Here is an 11,423-nt window from a genome sequence, read left to right on the forward strand (position 1 = left end):
ACTGGGGAGAGGCCCTACAAGTGTCCCCAGTGCAGGAAGAGCTTCTCAGACAAATCTAACTTGAACAGACACCAACGGAGGCACCAGTAAGGGAAGCCCTGCGAGTGCTCCAAGTGCAGGAAGAGCTTTGTGCACTGCTCCAGCTTCATTCCCCCTTGGAGGATCCACGTTTGGAAGAGACCTGGTGATCCATGTTCCCTGTGATCCATGCTGGGAAGACACCTCTACCTTTTCCTGCCCATGGTAATGGCATGATGTGAGTTCAAAGAACATGAGGCTCTGACCATGTCCCTGTCATTATATTCAATCCCATCTCAGGTCATTGCCAGCGGCAGGAAAAGGACTCCCTCTGTCTCACCAGAGGAGAAGAGTGTCCTTTCTTGGCAGGAGGAAATATGTGGCCAGGAAGAGCCAGTTGGTGGCATTTTAGTCTTCCCTGTGAATCAATTTTGCTATCCCTTCTGTTATCCAAATTTTTTCTGTTCCTGTTTGTTCCTTATCCCGTTGCTGTTCTCAATAAATTGTTCTTATCCCAGCATGGGATCTTTGCCTTTTCTGCTTTCCATGGGAGGCAAGAGGGAAGAGAGCGGCAGCACGGTTTTAGCGGGAGCAGGAAATTGGGGAATGCCATTCCTGAAGCCCAGCCCATGGAAACCGAGCATCCCAGCTGGTGCCAGGCCTGGTTGCCATGGGCAGCAGCCTTGGGAGCGGGTCCCTGGCTGGGGGCTGTGGGAACCTCTTCCCTCTGGTGCCCAGGGACAGGAGTGGAGGGAGCGGCTGGAGCTGAGGCGGGCAGGTTTAGGCTGGATGTGAGGAAAAGGTTTTTCCCGCGAGGCTGCTGGGGCACTGAACAGGCTCCCCAGGGAAGGCTCCCAGCTCCAGGGCTGGCTGAGCTCCAGCAGCGTTTGGCCAGCGCTGCCAGGCCCAGGCTGGGATTGTTGGGGTGTCCTGTGCAGGGCCAGCAGTTGGACTGGAGGATCCCCATGGGTCCCTCCCAACTCAGCCAATTCTGTGGCTCTGTGATCCCATGAGCCTGGGGATGGGACTGCAAATGGTTGCCATGGCAACGGGCTCTGGCTCCAGGCCTGAGCTGGTGTCCATGGCAACCACGCCTGGCATGGGGTCTCCATGGAGCTGCCAAGGGACTGACCATAGCAACAGGGGCTGTGATGGTTGTCATGGAAACAGACCATAGCAACAGGTCATCGTGATGGTTGCCTATCAAGGATCAGATTTGTTACAGGCCCTCAGAGGAGCTCCATGGGGACATTCCAAGAGTCTCCAGGCTGTTCAAGAGCCGGAATGTCACAGGAAGAGACAGGGGCTCCAGAGAGACCTCCCAGGGTTTTCTGGGGATGCTGAAGAGCCGTGTGGTCAGATGCAGTCACAGCAATTCCACGGTGACATCCCAGGAGTCCCCAGGCTGCCAAAGAGCCGGGATGTCACAGACACTCCCAGGGCTTCCTGTCATGGGCAGAGTGGGAGCTTCAGGCAAAAGCTTTATTGCTTTATTGGAGAAACTCCTGCTATGACTTGAGGTGGAGAAATGACACTCAACAACCACCATGGATTGTCCAACCTCCCCGGGATGCCTAGGTTTTTAAATTCCTTCTTAGGCAGGAGACTGGGAGCCGGAGGATCCAATCCCAGCCCCAGATGTTGTCAAATGTTTATGTGTAAAACATTGGGCAGGTGGAATTGAACCATAATGCAGTTTGTCCAACAGGATTAACGATAGAACATCAGATGTATTTCTATAAATACAGCTGTGATTAATTCTGATCATGATTAGACAGGAGGATTTATTTACTCTACAGAGCAAACATAAAATAGAGTTATTTACTCCAGAGTAGAGGAGCTATAACAATTATTAGACTATAGTGCTCTAGGAAGCAATTTTGAAGTAAACAGGGCCTTGCTGGAGTTGTTGGAGCCCATTCCAGGCACAGCCTCCTGCTCCAGCAGGAACTGCCTTTCCTGTGCCATGGCCAGGGCAGATCCTGCTGCAGGAAAAGCCCCAGGCCAGCCCCAACCCAGGGAAGGGCTCGGGCACAAGTGCAGAGTGCCGTGCTGGGAGCTGTGCCAGGAACAGCCTGAGGCACCAAAGGCACCTTGGCAGCAGCAGCTGCTTCCAGGCCATGGCCAGAAGGCTCCCTTGGCACCCCGGCCTGGTGGCCAGCACTGCAGAGCTGCTGCTTCAGGGCTCATTTCTGGCTGGGCTCTGAAAAGCCACTGCTGCTCCAGGAGCCTGACTGGGAAGCAATTGGCCCCAGCACCCTGGGGATAAGATAATAATGAAACAACTCTTCATGCCAGCAGAGACAAGGCAGGGGCAGATAAAAGGGGAGAGTCAGGCCCAGGGGACATGGATGCAATGGTGATGGCTGTGAGGTCAGTGCCACTGCAGCAGCCTGGCTGGCCCTCAGCAGACATTCTGGCCAGGAGCACTGTGAGGGCACCCAGCACATCAGAGAACCCACACAACAGGAATTCCATCCTTGGGGAGGGGAGGGGCTTTCACTGTGTCAGGTTGCACAGAGCTCCTACTCTGGGAGCAGTCCTGGGATGGGGCATCGACTTGTCTGGAAAAGCAGTTGCAGTTTTGTGCCACTCTCATTGTAAAATATTTTCTCCTTCTAACAAATCTAAATCCACTCTTCTTCAGTTTAAAGCTATTGATCCTTGTTCTGTCACTGCAAGATTTGTGAGAAAATAACTTTGACCAGCATTTCTATTTTTACAAACCATGGAGAGGACCCAAAAATCACCCAGGATGGGGTTTGGAGGCCCCATCACATAAGCAGCAGGTGTAGGCTGAGCGCCCTGGGCTGTGCAGCTGCAAGGCCCTGCCAGAGGCAACTTGTGCAGCCCTTTGGCCATGGCTGCTGGCCCTGGGCCTGAGGCCAGCAGGGGACAAGTGACCCTGGCAGCCCTGGGGCCTCATTGCCTCCTTGTCCCTGCTCAGCAGCCTGGCAGGGGCCGCCCCATGGTGCTGCCCTTGGCATTGCACATCCCCACATGCCAGTGCCCCGGGAAGAGCCCTGAGCAATGAGGGAGGGACAGCATCTGCCTTGCCAGGGGCTGGGGCTCAGCCCTTGGCCCTTGGCATTCCTGAAACACATCCAGCTTTGCTCAGCACCACAGACACCTTTCCCTTGCTTGTCCCCAGCTGCCATCAGGGCCTCCAGTCTTCTGCTCTACCTGGAACCTGGGGACGCTTTCTCACTCGTGTCTCTCATTTCCACTACAAGAAACTTCAGTGTTTCCATCTGACTTGGAGCTCTTGAGAAGTTTTTGGAGCACACTCTGAGGGACTGAGTGTGATGCAAAGAGCCCCAGAGGCCCGAGAGGGTGATGAAAGTGCTGGTGCTGTGTCTGTGCTGCTGAGCTGGGCCGGGCTCCTGGCCCAGAGGCAGCTCCTGGCAAGGGCAGCGCTGCAGAGAGACAGCTCTGGCCAGGAGCAGCTCCTGAGCACAGCCCAGCAGGGCTGGGGCCCTGCCAGGGCAGCTCAGGGACACGAGCAGGCCCAGACAGAGCTCCCAGGGGCTCAGCACTGGCAGGGGCTGTGGGATGTGCCAGAGGGGGCTGTGTCACAGCAGCACCTCTGTGGCTGTGTCCTGGAGCCCCAGAGCAGCTGTGATGTCAGAAAGGGGCTGTGTGACAGCTCCGAGTGGGTTGTGTGAGGTCACAGATGGGGCTGTGACATGACAGAGTTTGTTGTGTGAGGTCACTGAGCAGATACAGCATCATAGAGGGGATTCTGTGACATCAGAAAGCAGGGTGTGGCATCACAGTGTGGCTTTATGACATCACAGTGTGGGCTGGGTGATATCACTTAGTGGGTTGTGATGTCAGAGAGCACTGTGACATTAGAGGTTAGTTGTACAGCATCACAGAGAGGGTTGTGACATCACAGAGCAGACTGTGACACCACATGGTTGTGATATGAAATCCTAGAGTGGGCAATGACATCATAGAAGAGCCATGTGACATCTCAGGACAGGTTGTATGACATCATAGTGCTGACTGTGATATCATAGAGTGAACTATGACATCAAATGTGGCTGTGTGACATCACAGGAGACAATGTGACATCAGGAGGTGGTTTTGTGGCATATGGGAAGTGTTGTGACTCCACAGAATGGTAGCGTGACATCCTGGGGCAGGTTGTGTGACACCACTGAGTGGGCTGTGATATCCCAGGTGGCTCTGTGACACCTCAGGGGGCTCTGTGAGGTCACTGGGGAGGTGAGAAGTCCAGAGAAGTCCAACGCTGCCCTTGCAGCAGCCTGTCTGCACAGAAACACTTCCAGGGCTCTCTGCATTTCCCTTCCCTCACTCTTGCCTCACTCACTCACCTCCCAAAAACACACTTGGTGCTTTCAGCTGCAAGGAGTTCAAAGCTTGTCTGTCCTTCAGCAGCTGCTCTAATTCTGCCTTCAGCCAGCTCTGGGGTTGTGTTTATTGTAGAACTCCTGTGTGTCTGAAACATTCCTTGTGTGGTTCTGCCTTGGGGAAGGGGAACCTCCTTGGTGGCACCTTGGCCTTGGCACACACTTGAGGAGGGTGTCTGTTTTCCATGGGGAAACTCAGCAGTTTTAGATTGCTACAATAAAAGAAGGAAAACCCCTCTTTGCCTGAGTGCAGCCAGTTCTGTGAGCAAAGCCGGTCCCAGGGGAGTGAGGAGAGACAGGATGGGGCTGGGGAATGTGGAGCAAGGTTGTCCCCACTGGGTCAGACCTCAAGGCACAGCTTCTCTGACCTGGCCAGACCTCCTTAGGAAAGACCCTGGATCAATATCCATCACTGAATACTGCAATCACATCTGCTCTAAAGAGAACAGGTATAAAAGGCACCCTTTAAAATAGGATTACATATTTCTTAGAAGTTCTTTGAACTATTTCTCCATAACTATTGTAGGAAACTTTCCTAAGAACTGCACCAGACCAGAGGGAAATCAAGGCACAGCCATGGTTTGTTAAGACTTGCTTGATCCTAATGAGCCCCGTGGTGCATTTGGAGCTGAGCCCTTGAACCTCAGGGCCTGAGAAGAGATTGCACAAACCTTTCCAGGAGTCCAAGTCAGAGGAAACACCCGAAGTTTCTCCAAACATTAATAGGTCCCACTGAGGTCCATCCCCAACACATGCTCCTCATGGACTCCTTGGAAGACAGAACTGGAGGCCAGGATTGCACAAAAATCTCCCAGAAACTCAGTGTGGAAAGGAAAATCCAAAGTAACTGAAAAAGCCCCTGAGTATCTCAAAGTATTGATGAGCCCCAATGAGTGTCAATGCAAAGCTCCCAAGGGACTCGTTAAAGCAGATAATTGGGGCCATGATTGCACAAACTTCTCAGAGACTCAGTGTGAGAAGGAAAAAGGAAAGTACCTTAAGAACCTGAAGTACCTTGAAGCATTAATGAGCCCCACTGAGTGTTGTTACTGCCAAAGCCTCTCAAGGGACTAATTACAGCAGATAATTGGAGGCCAGGATTGCACAAAGCTCTCAGAGACTCAAAGGCAAAAGCCAAAGTCCTTTGAAAAAGCTGCAGTCCCTGGGAGCATGAAGGAGCCCCCCAGGGCCATTCCTGAGCAAGGCTCCCCAGGGACTCCTTCCAGCAGATCCCTGAGGCCACTGGCATGTGGGCTAGGGGGGATGCTGAGGGCAGGCCAAGGGGGTGACAGTGGCCAGCCTTGCCACTGGCTGTGCCAGGAGGCCCCAGGGCCTCAGGACAAGGTGTCTCCTCACAGCCCTTGCTGGCACAGCACTGGCTGCTGTGGCCCAGGGCACCAAGACTTGGCTTCTCTTTGTCCCCAGCTGTCATCAGTGCCTCCAGTTCTCTGCTCTGCCTGGGGCCTGGGGACACTTTCTCAGTCACGTCCCTCAGTGGGACCCATTAAAAGTGAAAGAAACTTTGAAATTGGATTCTGACTTGAAGTTCTTGAGAGCTTTCTTCCCCTCCCTCTCAGGGACTCATGTTCAGGGCCTCAGCACAAAGCCCCAAGAGGCTCATTAAAGTCCTGCTGCTGTGTCTGTGCTGCTGAGCTGGGCCGGGCTCCTGGCACAGAGTCAGCTCCTGGAAACCAAGAAGAGCTTCAAAAGCACATTTCTCTTGCTGAGCAGCTCTTCTGCCAGCCCAGCAGGGCTGGGGCACTGCCTGCAGCCACCCTGGGCACAGCCCAGAGGCACAGAGAGCTTCAATCAGTCAGGGCTGGGAAGGTGCTGAGAAGTGCCTGGGGCAGAATCACTGCCAGCCCTTGACACAGGAAGCCTCTGGCTGCAGGACAATGCAGCTGCAGCTCCTGGAGGCATCTCCTCAAGCTGGAACATGCCAGTGCCTACAGACTCTGTGAGTACATTCTCTGCCTGTCCCTTGTGTAGAGCAGCCAGGGGTGCCCAGGGCTGTCCTGCAGAGCAGGGTCCTGCAGCCCAGGGCACTGTGCTGGGGCAGGGACTCTGCTGCCTGCCAGGGACAGCTCTCAGCCGGCCCGGGGAGCTGCTCCCAGCGCTGGGGAGAAGCTGTGGGGGGAAGGAGCCACCCTGAGCAGGGCAGGTGCTGCTGCTGAGAGGGGCTGTGTGGGGCAGGGCTGCTCCCAGCTCCAGACCTGCCTGGACACAGCTCCGGAGGACACTGCCCAAAAGAAGGTGAGACTCGGATTGCTGTCAAGATCAGGAGCTTTCCTGAGATTGTTTTCAATTTCTAGCTTTAAGCAGGATGGGAAAGTTGAGAAGATGACAAAAAGATTTTTGCTTTTTATATATTTTTAATATATTTTAAATCTGTAAACTGTTGTTATTTAGATATAAAATTATAATCCTTAATTAACTCTATTAAACTACTATTATATACTTATATAACTGTCTGTTTATGGACTTTTAGATTTGGGTTCTTTTTCCCTTTGAACTGAAGATTGATGAGAGGGAGGCGGTTTTTTCTCTCGTTCGGTCTCAGTTGTTTATTTTTTCTTATCAGCATTACAAGGTACAAGGAGCTATGTGCACTATGATAGAAAAGAGGTAAAATGGCTAACAAAGATCTTCTTCAAGGTCTTTAAATGTCCATTTACCCAATTAACAGGTGCCAACTAAATTATTTTTCTTAGTGACCCAATGACCCAACACCTGTGTGCTGCACTGTGACATTTTCTACCCAATCACCTACTACTCCCCAAACACCCCTAGGAGAAGAACATGAAGGAGAAAGAAGAAGGACAAGAGACAACACCCTAAATCCTCCATCTTGTCTCCTGTTCTCTAAACTACTTTTTCACCTAGTGATTTAAGAAACTTTCTAATCTACACATTTACACATTTCCTATCTAACTTTAACATTTGTTTTCATGTATCACCATGAAAACATGCACATGAATTTCATATTATATGAAATTCAGTGTTTCTTTGAATCCTGGAACTAAATATTAAAAGCAAGGGCACACAGTCTGTATCTCAGACTCCAACATATAACTATTATCCTTAATTAACTCTAGTATGTTTCCTAACCTTTCTCTTAGATTTTAGAACAATAATCTCATCTTCTAAATACATTTCTGAAATACTAAATAGTCTTATCATCAGGGAGAGGAGCTACAAGAAGAACATATTGTTTTTTAACCAGAATATGAACAGTCATAACAGAAAGTGGGGCAAAGTAACCCTTGGACCTGCTCCAGTGGGTTGACCCTGGGGTGTGTAACTGGGGCAACTGAATCTCCTATTGAATGTTTCTGTTAAATATCCTAATTAGTCAACCTTAATAAATTGTTGAAATAAGGGGCCGGGTGTCCCACATCTCCACTGGGATACCTGGAAGTTTCCAATAAAAGTCTGTTTCTTACTTTACTGTTCTAACACTGTTGCAAAGAGGTTTTTTCTCTTTTTATTTTAGATAACAGGGGGATGAGAGAAGCAGAAGAGGAATTGTAATCCCAGAATCACAGAACATTCTGAGTTGAAAAGGACACACCAGGATCTGCAAAGTAATGTTGGAACATTTACAGAGATGCCAGAATTGTAAGTTTGGGTGCTCAGTCTCTCTGCTGGGAGCCTCCTAAACAGCCTAAATGCACTGCTCTGATACTGTCATTGGTATTTGGGGCTCTCAGGGAGGCTCTGGCATCTGCAGCAGCTGAGTCAGGCCCTGCCCTTGGGATTGCTGCCAGGCAGGTGTGTCCATGGGAATGGGGTGTCCCAGCTTCCCTGTGACCTGTGGGGCTGTGGGCAAAGCAGTCCATAGGAAAGGGGAATGAGCTGAGTCCCCTCCCTGAGATCCCATCATGGGCACACCTGAGGATCTCCTTGCTGTGTCCTTCCAAGCTCTGAGCTGCCCTCCTGGCTGCAAATCTGTGCCAGAGCCTCTCAGAGTTCCCTGAATGTCCCACGGGGAAGGGCAGAGATGCCACAGCTGAGGAAATGCTGTTGGCTCTGCCAAGGGAGCTGTGAGTGTCCTTGGCAGAGGGAGGTGCTGAGACCTTGCCCAGAGACCTTTAGAGAGGGTGAGACATTCAGGGATCCCTCTGCTCTGGGCAGGCTCTGGTTTATGCCAGGGTGACACAGGAGTGTGACTGTGCTCTGATTCCAGCCAAAGGTGCAAACCCAGGGCAGTTGGGAACAAGCCCATCCAGCCCCTCACCTTCCCTAAGGCACAGGGAATCCTTTGCCTCTCACATCTCTCAGTGGGAAATTCTGAGTGCAGCAGAAAAGCTGGGGATTTCTGACCTCAGAGAAGCAGGAATGATTTGTGGGTAAGAAGACAATTCCTAAAAGCAACTCCTGCCATAATTTAGAAGTGTGTGTGCAGATGGCAACAAATCTTTCTGCATTAGGAGCGAATCCCCTGACAAATCCGTAATTTCCAGCCTTGTCCCTCTCCTGCATGGCCACAAACCCAGGGCAGCAGGGCAGCGATGGCTCCTGGAGAGCCCCCAGGCACAGGCCTGGCTGCTCCTGGCACACTCAGACAGCACAGCTGGAGCTCAGTCAGGGACCTGGGTGAAGTTTTCCCAGAGCAGGAACAAGGGTGGGTGAGTCCCAGCAGGACAGTCTACAGGGAAAGGCCCAAGTTTGACTCAAAGCAGCCTCTCCTGACTTGCCACTGTCCTTTGTCCATGAACAGGTTCCCATGTGCAGCCACAGCAAATGTCCAACAGCAGCTCCATCAGCCACTTCCTCCTGCTGGCATTGGCAGACACGCGGCAGCTGCAGCTCCTGCACTTCTGCCTCTTCCTGGGCATCTCCCTGGCTGCCCTCCTGGGCAACGGCCTCATCATCAGCGCCGTAGCCTGCAGCCACCCCCTGCACAGCCCCATGTTCTTCTTCCTGCTCAACCTGGCCCTCACTGACCTGGGCTCCATCTGCACCACTGTGCCCAAAGGCATGCACAATTCCCTCTGGGACACCAGAGACATCTCCTACACAGGATGTGCTGCACAGGTTTTTCTGCTTATCTTCTTCCTTGGAGCAGAGCTTGCCCTGTTGACCATCATGTGCTACGACCGCTACGTGTCCATCTGCAAACCCCTGCACTATGGGACCCTCCTGGGCAGCAGAGCTTGTGCCCACATGGCAGCAGCTGCCTGGGCCAGTGGCTTTCTCTATTCACTGCTGCACACAGCCAATACATTTTCCCTGCCCCTCTGCCATGGCAATGCCCTGGGCCAGTTCTTCTGTGAAATCCCACAGATCCTCAAGCTCTCCTGCTCACACTCAAACCTCAGGGAACTTGGGCTTCTTGCTGTTAGTGCCTTTTTAGCACTTGGCTGTTTTGTGTTCATTGTTTTCTCCTATGTGCAGATCTTCAGGGCCGTGCTAAGGATCCCCTCTGAGCAGGGACGGCACAAAGCCTTTTCCACCTGCCTCCCTCACCTGGCTGTGGTCTCCCTGTTTATCAGCACTGCCATATTTGCTCACCTGAAGCCCCCCTCCATCTCCTCCCCATCCCTGGATCTGGCAGTGTCAGTTCTGTACTCGGTGGTGCCTCCAGCCCTGAACCCCCTCATCTACAGCCTGAGGAACCAGGAGCTCAAGGCTGCAGTGTGGAGAATGATGACTGGATGGTTTCAGAAACATTAAACTGCTGGCCAATTTCTGCAAATCACTTGTAAGAAAAATCATCTTTGATACTTCTTGGTTTCATTTTGGAGGTTCTTTTTTCTTTGTTCAACTTTTTAAAATTGTCTTCAATAAAATATCATTGTTTGTGCCATTTCTCATTTTGTTTCTCTCCACCTTCCCTGTGGCCACAGACTGTGTCAATATGGAGCTGAGGTCTTGGTGGCTTTAAATGAACTAAAGGATCTCCCAGCAAAGTTTTCTCCAGAGATCCCCCTTTTGTTCTCTTCTCTGGAGCTGCAGCAGCAGTGTCTGTGTGCAGAGCTGGGGGCAGATCAGTGCTGGCACAGCAGCTGTGCCCAGGAGCAGCAGCACTTGGTGTTGCCAGTGCTGCTCCTGTGCCACTGCCCCGCTGCCCTCCTGGCCCTGGTGTTGCTGCAGGGCCTGAGTGCTCTCAGGGCCGGGCACAGCCCTGGGGGTGGCAGTGCCGGGGCTGCAGCAGGGACAGGCCATGGGCACTGCTGGGGCAGCGCTGACGCCTCAGGCCAGGGCCTGGGGGCTCCAGGCTCCTTGCCCAGGCTCTCTCAAGAACACGCCCAGGCCAAAGCTCAGCACAGAAAACCCCCGTGAGCAGCCCCAGGGTGGCCGTGGGCAGGCTGAGGGCAAACAGCATGGCTGGGGCTCTGCAAGGTCCCTGGGGGAGATGGGAAGGAGCAGCAGAGCAGGGGCTGATCCATCCCCACTGTGCTGGACACCCCAGGGCAGTGTCCCAGAGCGTCCTCATGGAGCTGCCAACAACATCCCCCCTGTGCAGCCCTGGCCTCTCCCCCAGCTCAGAGAGGTGCCACATCCTTGCAGGCACAGACACGGCAGCACTGGCTCAGGAGCCCCTGTTTGCACTGCCCAGAGCAGGCGTCAGCACCCCCATGGTGCTGCTGTGGGGAGATGAACCTGAGGGAGCACAAATGCCATCAGCCCCTGGGGCCAGGAAGGGCTGGGGGGCGGGAGGGAAACCACTCAGGGTTGTCGTGGCCTCTGAAGTCACACAGAAAGTTTGTTCCCATGAGCTGTGAGTTTCCTGTGCAACTGCAGATGTTGTTGCTCAGGACCAGGAAATCCCAACCCTCTGAATCGCACCTGGGATAGGGATTGGTGGAACTGCCAGAATGACAAGGACTGAAATGCTGGTGGAAAAAGCTGCACTTTAATTAACCCCATTTTCTGATGGAAAATAATCCAGGAATTTCATTCCTGGAATTGGAAAAGCAAGGAAATAGTTTTTTAGGAGGTCTCATAGGCACTCCCAGACTGGGGGACTCCCTAACGCATCCTTTCCGGATTGAGGAATGGAAGTTCCTGGGATGAGCCAGGATT

The 11,423-nt window shown here is 52.6% G+C and overlaps 1 protein-coding gene across 1 annotated transcript; it reads left to right on the plus strand.

The window, feature by feature from the left end:
• The first annotated feature begins 9,137 nt into the window (after positions 1–9,137).
• On the plus strand, positions 9,138–10,070 carry LOC131586327 (olfactory receptor 14J1-like). Its single transcript, XM_058853153.1, has one exon. The coding sequence runs from the start codon at positions 9,138–9,140 to the stop codon at positions 10,068–10,070; it is 933 nt and encodes a 310-aa protein (XP_058709136.1).
• The last annotated feature ends 1,353 nt before the right edge of the window (positions 10,071–11,423 follow it).

This window comes from Poecile atricapillus, chromosome 19 (assembly GCF_030490865.1).
Source record: "Poecile atricapillus isolate bPoeAtr1 chromosome 19, bPoeAtr1.hap1, whole genome shotgun sequence".
NCBI lineage: Eukaryota > Metazoa > Chordata > Aves > Passeriformes > Paridae > Poecile > Poecile atricapillus.